Source organism: Bufo gargarizans, chromosome 9, assembly GCF_014858855.1.
Source record: "Bufo gargarizans isolate SCDJY-AF-19 chromosome 9, ASM1485885v1, whole genome shotgun sequence".
Lineage (NCBI taxonomy): Eukaryota > Metazoa > Chordata > Amphibia > Anura > Bufonidae > Bufo > Bufo gargarizans.
This window is the reverse complement of record NC_058088.1, coordinates 147,604,744-147,618,838: the sequence shown is the minus strand read 5'-3', so window position 1 is coordinate 147,618,838 and position 14,095 is coordinate 147,604,744. Positions and strand designations below refer to the sequence as shown.

The window sequence follows — 14,095 nt, the reverse complement described above, 5'->3', positions numbered from 1 at the left end:
ACCTCAGATGCTTGATGATTAGTGAGTATGCATAGCTAATAAGGACTAAACATCTAGTGCTGTTGGTTTTTGTTACAGCGAACATCCTCTACAGTGGAATATTCTTTCACGACACTGTAGCACAGACAAAAGCAGTTCGATAGGCAGCATGGAAAGTCTTGATCAGCCTGGCCAGAATTATTATGAAGGAACACGTTCTCCACTAGACCCAGTCATGTATCAAAACAAAAGGGATTCCGCCTATAGCTCCTTCTCTACAAGCTCTAACATCTCTGATTATACATTATCAGCAACCGTGGATGAGTCATCTCCTGCCAACTGCTCTCTTGGCTCAAATAAACAAGAAGATGGTCGATACCTCCAAACAGGACAAGGTGCTGTAGACTCACAGGTGGATGTTTCTGGGCAATCATTAAATGGACATTTTCAAAAAATATCTTTATATCCCTGTGATGCACATAATTTGGACAACGTAAATTCTCCACCTCAACCACCTATACGCAGGGATAGCTTGAGAGAAAACAAAAATCAATTTTGCAATCATGATAGAAGGGCTTCAGCTCCTAGTGACTCATTTGATAAGCCTGGAATTTGGCCCTCAGAAGCTGGCCAGTTTAGCAGTTCTGAAAAAGATTTTTGTCACTGCACAAATAGACCTTGTACTGTACATATTAAGGAGAACTTGTCATCTGACCAGTATTATATGTTGAGCTCAAAGAATGATAAAATCTATCAAATCAACACATTTGCAAAGGATGATGAGAGGCAGCCTAACCATTGCAATGAACAAAAAGACTGCCACTATCCTAAAGATAAATGCAAAGAAAATGAGAAAAGATATAAGTGTTGTGCTAACAATGATTCTGAAATTTCACAACATCCGAGTACAGAGCAACCCTCAGATATGGGTGGTGCACATTTGTTTTCCTCTTCAGACATATCAGCTAGAGTGGCAAATGAGGCAATGGATGCTCCTAGTTCACAGTTCTCAGTTAATATGTCAACACAAGATGCATCTGCACAGGAAGAAAAAGTGGGACCAAATAAAAAACCTGGTTCATCTCGACATCGTTCAGCACAAATGCGAAGAAAAAGTGACCGCTTTGCTACAAACTTACGAAATGAAATACAGAGACGAAAAGCTCAACTTCAGAAGAGTAAAGATTCTATAGTTCCTTTATCTGGTGAAGAGTCTGTTGAGGAGAATGATAATGCATTTGAAATTCATTCGGAGTTGATTCCCCACCATCCTCCTCCCCCACCACCACCTAAAAACAAAGCACTTATTTTAGAAATTAAAAGAATTAATGCTGAAAAGTGTAGTGATGCTAACAGTAGCCAGAAAAAACTAGAGAGTGAATTGATAGATAATAATAATGAAACTACCAATCCGATTAGTACAGAAAGCATACTATCAATAAAAGAACACTCAAGATTGCTAGTGCCTTCTCTAAACAAAACCTACAACGAGTGGTGGAAGTCAAATGCTTTAGATACACATCCCCAAGAATCTCTCTTTAAAAGAAAAAGTGAAATCGATCATCAAAACCCAGAACAGGATTTTTCTTACTCAACAAGAGACTTTCAACAGGCTACATACATGGCACCTAAACCTGAAAGCTTCCTGAATGAATGGGCACCATTTTCAACCAGTAAGTCCAGTAGTCCAAACATGTGGAAAACTGAAGATGAAATCAGCATAGGTACCCTGAAAATACCAGTAGAGTGCAGAGATTCCTCAGGTATAGAACAAAAACAGATCGCAGAAGTTTGCAGTGCTGATACTTTAAAAAACTCATGTGACAATCAACCTCCAGCTGAAACTCTTGATAAACATAACTATGTGGACATGACCTGCCGTATAAATAATCCGCGAAAAATTAGTTACCACACAAATTTAGGGCAAGAGAAAAAGATTCTTGAAGTAAAAAAAACTGATGAGTTTTCTTCTGCAGCCCACCTGGCATCTCAGCAGCAGTTTTCAGAAGTTAACAACCATGTCTCTCAATATAATCAAAATAGTGGTGCCAAATGCACATGGTCTCCTGATCACAAACTTCAGACTCCTCCTTCTATAGGACAAAATTTTGGACAGAAGCTAAATGGAATAAATGTGGAAGAAATTGTTTCTCCGATATCAAGAATAAGTACTGAAAATATCTTAATGCCATTTGCAGATCGAAGGAAGTTTTTTGAAGATGTAAGCAAAAGACCGTCCACTGTGAATGATAAACAAAACAAAAACTTTCGTCCTATTATACCAGATAATCTTCCTCCTCAGACGATGGCTTCAGATCTTAGGAGGCATTCTGCAGACCATACATATTATACTGCCTCCCCTAAAAGAAAAGACAGTGGTTTACCTCATTATGATTATTGTATGGATCATAGAGTAGACCCTCCGATGTGTTGCAGTCAAGGAAAACACTGTACTCCTTATCTATCCTCTTTGACGTATGGCTACAGAGCATGTGCATTTTGTGCAAATGAATTGTGCCCTGCCTTACTTAAAAGAAACACACCTGTGACCCATCACATTTGTCATTGTCAACATCTTTACCAACACCACCATCATCCATGGACAAAATGTTCAGATTACATGTGTCCTACTCAGTATAATTTATTGGAGGACAGTGGCCCTCTTCATGTTGACCAATGGCATATGAGGAGACCCACGTTACAGGTAAGAAATTCTAATTTAATATGTGAAATAAAAATAAAAATCTCAGACATGCCCCCAGAATAGTCTAAAATAAAAAGTGATAATAAACTTACCTCTGCCACCGGTCTTCTCCTCCTGCCACTGTAGCAGTAAGTGGCATGCAGTATTACAGCACTTGACTGCTGCAGCCAATCCCAATCATCAATGATATACCCCTGAGGACAGTGATTGGATGCAGCGGTCAAATGCCGTATATCAGCTGGTCAAAACTGCGGTTTGTAAACGGGCATTGGCAGGAGGATCGGACTGACCGTGCAGAAAATGGAGATGGAGGTAAATATACCTTGTTTTTTTATGTTAGAGCATTCATGGGCATTTCCAAGAACTTTAATTATGTCAAACAATCCATTTAATGTCCTTATTTACAGCATTTTGATTTGGGGGTGTAATTGCTTACAGAAGTGTGCATGTTTTATTGTTTGCCCAAGCTTCTGGTAGATTTAAAGTTAAATATTAGTGGCATGATCAGCTTGTCTTAGGGCTCTTTCACACCTGCGTTCTTGTCTTCCGGCATAGAGTTCCGTCGTCGGGGCTCTATGCCGGAAGAATCCTGATCAGTTTTATCCTAATGCATTCTGAATAGAGTGAAATCCGTTCAGGATGCATCAGGATGTCTTCAGTTCCGGAACGGAACGTTTTTTGGCCGGAGAAGATACCGCAGTATGCTGCGCTTTTTGGTCCGGCCAAAAATCCTGAACACTTGCCGCAAGGCCGGATCCGGACTTAATGCCCATTGAAAGGCATTAATCCGGATCCGGCCTTAAGCTAAACGTTGTTTCGGCGCATTGCCGGATCCGTGATCGCATGGCACGTCATCCATGCGCATGGGGCGCTCTGACGTCATTCTGGAGCGCCCGGGAGCCGCGCGGACTGTAAGTATACCGCTCCCCCGCTCCCCACTACTACTATGGCAACCAGGACTTTAATAGCGTCCTGGCTGCCATATTAACACTGAACGCATTTTGAAGACGGATCCGTCTTCAAATGCTTTCAGTTCACTTGTGTTTTTCCGGATCCGGCGTGTAATTCCGGCAAGTGGAGTACACGCCGGATCCGGACAACGCAAGTGTGAAAGAGGCCTTAGAAGTTGTTTTCTAACAGTACATGTGTAGTATCTCACAGACCTTCCTGTGTCATGTATCTTGAGCCCTAGGCAGTCTCTGTTATGCTTACAGCTTTGTAGGGTAAGTGAATAATGGAGTTTAGGACTTAAAGGGACCCTATCAAACATGTTTTTAATCTCATATTAACAGTCTGTATATGAATATTCTATGCCTTTTCCCCAAAGATGGATGGATGGCTTTCTGGATATATTTTTAAGTAACTCCATGTATTATACTTCCTGTGCTGATTTCCTTCTTTTTTTAGCACTGCAAACAGGGTTTAAAGGGATAGGTCATCAATATCAGATCAATGGGGGTCCGACTCCCTGCACCTGAGTGCTGACCTCTCTGCTTTGTTTACCTGTACGCCACAGCAATTGCAGCGGAGAGTAGGTGTAATTACAAGTATGGCATCCCCATTCACTCACGGCGCTGTCTGTTCAAGTGAATACTAAAGTGAATGGAGACGCCATACTTCTAATTACACCTGCTCACCACTGCAATTTCTGCGGCAAGCAGATAAATAGAGCATACGAGTGCTGCCTTCTCTTCAAACTGCTGATTGGTGGGGGTGCCAGGAGTCAGACCCCCTCCGATCTTACACTGACCAGCAAAAGAGTGGGACACAGAGACACGATGCCAGATAAAGTAAAAATAACCTAAAAATGTTCTCTAGTTATGTAAAACGGAAGGTGTTGTCCTCTCAAATAATCTGGGTATATGGTAGAGCGGATGAGGAAGTCTATTAAACTCCTTGACAAAAAAATTTAAATAACGCTCCCAGATAGAAATGTTGGATTGCTGCAAAACCCTGCATTTTCTGTGTCAGGCAAATCTGTGAATTCCAGGTGTGGTCTGATTGGATACTAGGTCTTGCCATAAGACATGTAAAGGTCCCTTTCCACGAGACTGAGATCTAGCAGATTGTTGACAATCTGCTGATCTCTAGCGGAGGAGACCTCTGCATTTACATATTCTCCAGAGTATGGGGAGAAGCGATTGCTAATACACAGCACGATCTGCCACTGGGAAACAATGATATATTGCACTGCACAAAAGATCCAATTACCCGGTGACCGAGTGTTTTGCTCATTTATCGGGTAATCGATGGTGCATTTACACCGCGAGTTCATCGCTAGTAACACTCGTTAGCGAAAATCTGTTCAATTGTCGGCCCGTGTAAAGGGCTCTTAAGTAATTCCCCCAATGCCCTACAAAAAGTTACTCAGAGGCTACTTTTGGGTAGTATACCTCATGGTGAGAGAGCGCTGACTGCTAGATATGCCTCTACAACACACTTGAAGACATTTTGCCCAGTTCACAGATTTTGAGATGGGGCGCATCATTGGACTGAGAGAAGCAGGATGATCATTTGGGCAAATTAATTGCCACCTAGGGCATTCAGATCTAGCTGCTAGGAGGTGTTGGGAGCAGTGGTTACGTGAGGGTGCACACAAACATCAAGCATTTTCCACAAGTAGAGATGATCATTCTATCCACCAACAAGCATGGGCAGCTCTGTTTCATTGTCCACCATCTAGACACAGGTGGCACCGCACATTGCATACACCGGTCTCTGGTCAAACCATTTGGCGACACTTATCACAATGAAATTTGGGGTTACTGTGTCCAGTGTCGCCTTTATTGGGATCAAAACAGTAGAATTATCAACTGTGTTGTAACTATAATGGCTGATTCCCAGGACCATTCACCTGGATCAATTCTGCAGCAGTGGTGACGTACTGGCCCTTGGGTCCCTACAACATGTTTTTTATAACTCTTGGTGAAATTCTTTTGCAATTCCTACTATAAATATATAACTACATTGATAACTGGATGTTCACAGTTGCGGTTGTTTTGTTACACCCTTTGAAACTGTACAATCAGTGCCAACACTTGAATGGGTCCGCAATCCATTCAATGGGTCTCCGGGCGGAGGCATGGAACCCCACGGAAGAGTTTCTCTCCGTGCCTCCGTACCGCAAAAAAATCAAACTTCTATTTTTTTTAGAGGTGCAGACGGATCACTGACCCATTCAAGTTGAACGGGTCTGGATCCGATGCAGCAGCCGCACGGATAGTGCCCGTGCATTGGGGACCGCAAATAGTGGGTGAGGCCTAAGTGCCCGCGAGGGGTGGCCACGAATCTGGTACTCCTCTGCTTCCATAACTCCCATAGCAGTAAATGGGAACTGTGCAAACAATACAGCAAACCAAGCTACACTTTCTGTAACTCCCGATTTATGGAAACATTGTAGCTTGCTGCGGTATGCTGTTTTTGTAGCTCCTACTTCTTTGGGAGTTAGAGCAAAGCTCCAATCATTTCTGTAACTCCACCTCCCCGGATGGTTAATTCCCATCTCTGCCATCAAATGCACTCATAAGTCCTCATGGGGGGATAAGTAATGTTGTAAAAAGTTTTAACAAGAAAAATTACCTTAAAAAAAAAAAAAATCTATTTTTATAAAATAAAAAATAATCTTGCCACATCTGTAACACCCCAAACATGTTAAGAGAAAATCATCTGAAGCTGCTGATGTCCTCTAACAATTTTGCATGAAGGACCCCACTGCAGACTGTTCCCCTATGGCAGATATCAGACAAAAGAGGCATGTTGCATTGAGCACGGGGTCTCCAACACCTTCCTCAATGCAGCAATTATGAATCCTCTATGGAGAAGCTATGAAATAAAAGTAGTGAACTGCTTGGTTACAATGGGCAACTGCTCTACCATTTGTCTACAAACATATGTACATGCGGCCCACTGTGGGAGATCTTGTGTTACTAAAACTATTATAGGAACTCCTTATACTTTTCCGGCAATGGACACAAGTGATGGTGGACAAATATTTGATTGCTGGGTGCCCCACCTCCGTAAAATGATAATCATAGTCGTGTGCTGTACTTCTCTGTCTATCCTATTCACTTTGAATGGGGCAGCGTCGCACATGCTCTACTGCTGCTCCATTCAAAATTCCCAGTTATAGAGAATGACTGCTTCTGCAGGGACCCCCACCAGACATGTATAACCTAAATGCCCATTTTGAGGAAAGCTTATTAACTTTTTAAAGGTGTTGTCTGGTAATAATGTCATTTTATTAAGTGTCAGCACCCTGCCCCACTAAGCTAAGGATTTATACTTTCTCCCTGCCATTTCGGTCCTTCTTATTTCTGGCGCTGCATGGGCATACTCATATGCTTGCTTCATCGGTGACGTGGCCAGAAGCAGCACGTCACTGCTGATGCCTGTCATGGGTTGCAGCGGAGCATGCGACCATGCTTACGCAGCTCTGGGAGAAAACCATGTGGGGACCAGAAGATGGAGGACCGCAGCAGCGGGGAGCAGGTAAGAGTCCTCAGCTGAGTGGGGCAGGTTGCTGGCCCCTTTAAAACCATATGACATACCATGTGTTTAGTAGTTATATGGAGCTGTCAGGATATGGAGATGCAAAACGATATTTTTTTTTTAGTTTTAACTTTTTTAATGTAGCAAAACATATTCGAAACAATACTAATGTGGTATTGCTGTACTCACCACACAAAGTATTTTTTCCTGCTATCTAATACAGGATATGGTAAATTAAATGGTCCCGTAAAATATAGAACCTGTTCCACTAAAAAATGAGCCCTGATATTGCTGAGTGGAAAATTTAAAAAGTTTGTCTCTTGGAAGGCGAGGAGGAAAAACGAACATGCCGAAGCAAAATTGTAGGCTTAGTCAAGCCCAGGAGAGGCAGTTCTGTTAGGGACCAATCTGTAGAAGCCACCTTGACGCCTGGTAGATGGGCCCATCACACATTTGATCAAAAATGTGCGCAAAGAGCTTCTAGTTTTTTTTTTCATTTATAGTAGGAATAGCACTTTTAATTTAGAATAATTCCTATTTCCCAGTTTTATTGTTTGTTTGAGTAATGTTGTGCTGCCATACTTTTTTCTAACACTGGGAACCTCATAAAAAGATAAAAATAAAAAACACAGACCGAATTTCAATGTTTGCCCATCTAGCAAAAAGCAAACTTGGCAAAAAAGTACAGATTGTCCTGCAAAAAAAACCACCCTTCACACAGCTCAGTAAAAAAAAAAAAAGGGCTCTTAAAATCCATTTCATCCCCCATTTCCCTTCAAAGCGCTGCCATTATGGAGTATTTCTGTACTCATTAGCCCCAAGGAGCTATTAAAAAAACTATTTTTTTTTTTTCATTTTCATGGTCCAATATTAATAAATTCAGTGAAACCCCTGTGGTGTCAAAACCATCACTACAACCCCTATCTGAATTCCTTGGGGTTGTACTCTCAAAAATGGGCTTATTTCTTGAAGTTTCCACTATACTGATACAGGCCGAACTGGATGGACAAATGTCTTTTTTCGGCCTTATGTACTATGTTACATCAGGGGTGTTTCAAAATGGCACCCAAACCCAGTCTAGTAAAATAAAGGTTTTTAAAAGCCAAATTGACCTCCTTCCCTTCTGAGCTTTGCTGTGTGCCAAAACAGCAGGTTATGACCACATATGGGGTATTGCCATACTCGGGAGAAATGGCATAACAATTTTGGGGTGCTTTTTTCTCCTGTTAGCCCTTGTAAAAATGATTAAAAAATATAGCTATTATTGTTAATATGCAATGTTTGATTTTCTTGCCCCAATTGTAATAAATTCTGTGAAACGCCTGTGGGGGCAAAAATGACCATTGAACCCTTATATCAATTCCTTGAGATGTGCAGTTTACAAGATGGGGGCCCTTTTGGTTTTGTTTCTTATGTTTTAGCACCACAAGGCCCCTGGAAACCCAAAATACAGTACAATACAAGGTGTTCCTTCAATTTCAGTCAAGTAGCACTTTTGGGCCACATACGGGATATAAAAAAAAAATTTAAAAAAAAAGTAGAACCAGGGTAACATTGAGTATTGGTTCCATTTGTTAACCTGCTGTGTTTCAAAAAAAAAGGGCTTAAAATTTAAAATCTGCACAAAAAAATTAACATATAAATGTCACTTTTATTTTACATTAATTCCCTTGAAAAAACTTCTTTTATGCCATTTTGAATACTTTATGGCAGGCATGCCTAACCTTCGGCCCTCCAGATTTAGCAAAACTACAACTTCCAGCATGCTCGGACAGCATACAGCTATCAGCCTACAGCAGGACATGGTGGGAATTGTAGTTTTACAACAGCTGGAGGGCCGCAGGTTGAGCATCCCTGCTTTAAGGGGTGCATTTTTTTAAATTAGGTGACTTACGGGGGTTTATAATGTATAATATACATTTTCAAAATTTAGAAAATTGCTATTTTTTTTTTTTTAAGATAAAAACACAAATCATAGAAACCCAAACTAACGTAAAGTACAATATAGCATGAAAAAACTGTGTCAGAATCACTTGGATATGTAGAAGCATTACGACATAAAGTCACACATGTCAAATTTGAAATAGGGCTTCATCCTTAAAGGGTTTTGCCGCTTCAGCAAATTTACTATGCAGAGAAAGTTTCCATGGTTACGACCACCCTGCAGTCCAGCAGCATGGCCGTGCTGTACACTATAGAAAAAAGCACCAGCCTACGTGAGCCTCCACGGTCTGGCCACCAGAGAGGCTGGCCTTTTTTTTTTTTTTTTTTTTTTTTTTTTTTTTATAGTGTGCAAGAGTGGCCACTGCTGGATTGCAGGGTGGTTGTAACCATGGATACAAGCAGTATATGATGTGATGGAAAATGGATCCAGCCAGCAAAGGAGACAATATGGATAATAACAATACATCAGTAAGTGCCTTGTATTATCTTTCTCTACATAAATCCAGCTTACTGAAGTGAGACAACCCTTTAGGACTGCCCCCGGTCAACTATCAGTGACTGAGAGCTATGTACATATGTATACACACTTAGGCCTCATGCACACAAACGTATGTTCGGTTAGCATTTTTTACAGATCAAATGCAGACCCGTTCATTTCTATGGGGCCGCAAAAAAATGTGGATAAAACACGAACATTATATGTGTGCTGTCCGTATCCATTTATCACGTAGAGAAACTTAAAACAAGCCACTTACTAATGTATTGTTGTTATCCATATTGCTTCCTTTGCTGGCTGGATTTATTTTTTTCATCACATTATACTCTGCTCGTTTCCATGGTTACGACCACCCTGCAATCCATCAGTGGCCACGCTTGCACACTATAAGAAAATATGCAAGCCTCTCTGGTGGCTGGACTGTGGAGGCTCACGTAGGCTGGTACTTTTTTTCTATAATGTACAGCACGGCCATGCTGCTGGACTGCAGGGTGGTCGTAACCATGGAAACTTTCTCTGCATAGTAAATGCGATTTGCTGAAGTGGCAAAACCCCTTTAAGGCCAAAATAGGCTTTGTCCTTAAGGGGTTAAAGACAGTCTGTCACCAGCATCACCATTGCCCAGTTCACCCAAGCTCCTCTCATTTTTGTGGTCAGCCCCTCCCTTGCTGCTTTGCCACTACCTGTACCCCCCAATCAAAGCAACAGCGAGGGACTGGCCACAAAGAGAAGAGGACTTTGGGTGGAATGACCAATGGTGGTGTCCTCGTTGCACCAAATGCCTAATTTGTATACTAACAGTGTAATAACTAGGGCACAGAGGTGTGGATCAACTAAAAAACAAAAAATAGTGTTTTAGCTATGTGATCCCAGTATGATAGGGAGGTCGCAGGTGACAGATTCCCTTTAGGGCGTTAACAGGGTTGTGCAGGCGTATATATTGATGACCTATCTGATTGGCAGGGGTCTAACACCTGGCACCCCCGCCGATTAGCGCTGCTTCATTACACTACCCGTGAGTGGAGCGAGTACTTGTAATTACACTAGGCCACCGCTCGCATGGAATATTTTCTTTCTGCATAGTCTGTTAGTATATTCATGGCAGATGATGCAAATCCTTCAGAATTTAGCAGTCAGGAAAGGGATACAACATGGCTTGACTTAAAGTCTTTGTTTTGGCTGAATTTCCTTTCTGTTTTTCTTCATTGTGCCATGGAATGTTGAAAACAGGATACATCGATGAAGGAGTGGAGCGAGCAGCAGAAAATCAACAGGAAATGCAGCCAGTCCGTGAGGTGAGATCTTTGTGTCTTGAAAGAACTGAAATACAAATTATCAGTAAAAATCTTTTATTTGTATAAATTATTTAAGAGAAATAATAAAAACCATTCTTTTTTTGTTCACGTTTAGAATTGAAGCACATTGTTACTTGCTAAAATGAGCTTTTCCCTCAGCTGCACATATTTATTATGACTGAAATGATTTAGGACCTTTAGCACTGTTGGTGGTCTATGTCTCTGGACGAGGAGGGGTGGCTTGCTTTTGCTGTTCTGTCAGTCATCTTCCGAGGGCTCCTCACCCTCCCAGCGCTGGCGCAGTTTAATGGCATACTATCCTAGTCCTGAGGATGCTAGAGATGGGTCCTAGGGCAGGGAAAACAGTCGAATAGAGGGACTAACAATATTCCAGTAGTATAGTAATGTTTTCACCAACAAGCCTTCTTCTTCAGATATCTGGATAGGGGAACTAGGAAAAGTATGGACTTAAAGTAGGCTTAAGAGGAAGCTCAGGATGACATGGGTGCACATGGCTAGACAGACACGTACTAGGGACTGGGGCCTGGGCCTTAAGCCTACTTCATACTTGTCACAGTTTCCTTATCCGGAGCGACATCTAGGTATCTGATTATTGCTGAAAACATTAATATACTACTGGAATAAATCCTGTGATTTGCCTATGATCCTTTGGATTGCAGACTCTCTATTCTACTGCCAGACCGCTGAAATTAGTGCCTTAGTGAGGGCAGTATAGTGTAGCTCAGACATGCTCAACCTGCAGCCCTCCAGCTGTTGCAACACTACAACTCCCAGCCTGCCCAAACAGCCTACAGCAGGGCATTGTGGGAGTTGTAGTTTTACAACAGCTGGAGGGCCGCAGGTTGAGCATGCCTGGTGTAGCTGTAATCCTCTTTTTCAGTCTACAGCTGTGGCCAAAAGTTATGAGACGTCCAATGGAGGGCAACTCCTAATCTACAAACACTAGCTAACAATGTAAATATTGTCTTTGCATAAACTTTGATGCATTTGTCAATAAAAGTAAAAAAAAAAAAATGAAATGCAAAAAACATAAAAACACTGAAGCAGCGGAGCTTGTAAAAACCAAAATCTGTCAGTCTCAAAACTTTTGGTTTCTGTGTTTTTTATGGGGTTGGTCTATATCTGTCAGCTCCTTTCTGTTCTGCGCTGTACTTACATTTACGGTACAGCGGAAAGGTAGTTAATTAATGCTAACTTCCATAAACTTATGGTGCCATGTTAACAAATCATTGTGTCAAATGACACAGGCAAAAAAAAACTATTCTGCCTACTACCTTTTGATCACTGCATCCTGAGACCACTCCACCGTGATCAACTCGCACCATCACCCTCATCATCTCCTGTGATCACCTCTCTGTGCATTATGCATTTAATATCATAACATATTGTGCACTGAATTGGCATAATTATGGAAAATTTGCAATTCTCACTCTGCATCATCTGTTACACATTAAATTCTAGTTTCCTAATGACCACATATAGGAAGATGTCATACTCAGGAGAAACCTTAGGGGGCTTTTTTCCGATTACCCCTTGTGAAAAATAACAAATTTTGAGCTAAAACAGCATAATAATGGGGGGAAAAAATTCATTTTCATTGCCCAATTTTAATAAATTTAATGACACTCCTGAGCTTCTCCCTTTCAGCCTCTCCCATTGCTCTGCTCTGTTTATATTGACTTCTAGGTGCAGGTGCAAATCTTTTTATCATACCAAGTCTCCACTACTGGTTTTGGTTCACAAAAGGGGCACATGACCATAGCCTGTTTTGCGGTCCACAGATTGTGGATCCGCAAAACACAGATACCGTCTGATAGCATGCATACATTTTTTTTTTTCACTTCTTCACAAATGTCCCATCCTTGTCCGCAAAACGGACAAGAATAGGACATGCTCTATATATATATATTTTTTTTTTTAAATGGTCGTGGAACAGACATACGGATGTGGACAGCACACGGTGTACTGTCCACATCTTTTATGGCCCCATTGAAGTGGAAGGGTCAGCATCTGATCTGCAAAAAATGCAGATTGGATGTGGCCAAAAACCACGGTTGTGTGCATGGGCCCTAACTGTTTTAAATAACCATATAATGGAAGTGTAAAATCAGCCTTAGGCTACTTTCACACTAGCGTTCGATCGGATCCATATTAATGCAGACGGTGGCTCCGTTCAGAATGGATCCGTCTGCATTATAACTTAGAAAAATTTTCTAAGTGTGAAAGTAGCCTAAGCGGATCCGTTCAGACTTTACATTGAAAGTCAATGGGGGACGGATCCGCTTGAAGATTGAGCCATATGGTGTCATCTTCAAGCGGATCCGTCCCCATTGACTTCCATTATAAGTCGGAACAGATCCGCTCGCCTCCGCACGGCCAGACGGACACCCGAACGCTGCTTGCAGCGTTCAGGTGTCCGCTCACTGAGCGGAGCGGAGGCTGAGCGCTGGCAGGCGGATGCATTCTCAGTGGATCCGCCTCCACTGAGAATGCATTAGGGCCAGACGGCTGCGTTCAGGGCCGCTTGTGAGCCCCTTCAAACGGAGCTCACGAGCGGACACCTGAACGCAGGTGTGAAAGTAGCCTTACTGGGGAAAAAATGAATTATACTGATAAAACTGAAAAAAAAAAATTACATTTTTTAATTTCACCTCCATTTTGCTTTAATCTAAATATCCGGACATCCCTCCATTTTCACCCTGGCAGCCCCCCCCCCCCCGACAGGAGCATCGGAGCAGTTCATGTTCTGATGCTCTCCTTTGCCCTGCGCTAAATCGCACAGGGCAAAGGCATTTTTAGGAGTTCCGGTGATGTACCGGGGCTCTCCATGGGGCTGACAGGAACCCCGGTGACGTCACCGGCACTGATGGGCGGGATTTAGCTCGGCCCTAGCCAGTAAAACGGCTAGGGCAGAGCTAAAGCCCACGCCTCAGAGCCGGTGACGTCGCCGAACACACTGCCGGGCAGAAGTTACCGCCTGGCAGTGTGTTATTGAAAACAAGAGCCCGCGGTTTAGCGCAGGGCACGGGAGCGCATCGGAGCATGAGATGCTCCGATGCTAGGCTCAGGGGGGCTGCCAGGGTGAAAATAAGGGTATGTCCGGGTTCAGCTCTGAACCAGGACAACCCCTTTAACTACATTTTTAGAATCAGTTTTGAATAGTTTGAG

At 42.3% G+C, this 14,095-nt stretch overlaps 1 protein-coding gene across 4 annotated transcripts in view; it reads left to right on the top strand.

Moving 5' to 3' along the window:
- The window catches only part of SHROOM4 (shroom family member 4), a 140,797-nt gene that overhangs the window by 73,512 nt on the left and 53,190 nt on the right, over window positions 1-14,095 (top strand). For 3 of the 4 annotated variants that reach the window (XM_044306642.1, XM_044306640.1, XM_044306644.1), the window contains 2 exons: window positions 58-2,683; window positions 10,842-10,906. In XM_044306642.1, the coding sequence (XP_044162577.1) occupies window positions 58-2,683; window positions 10,842-10,906 (2,691 nt within the window). The remainder of the gene's footprint in view (window positions 1-57; window positions 2,684-10,841; window positions 10,907-14,095) is intronic. The other variant, XM_044306641.1, reaches the window with a different exon arrangement.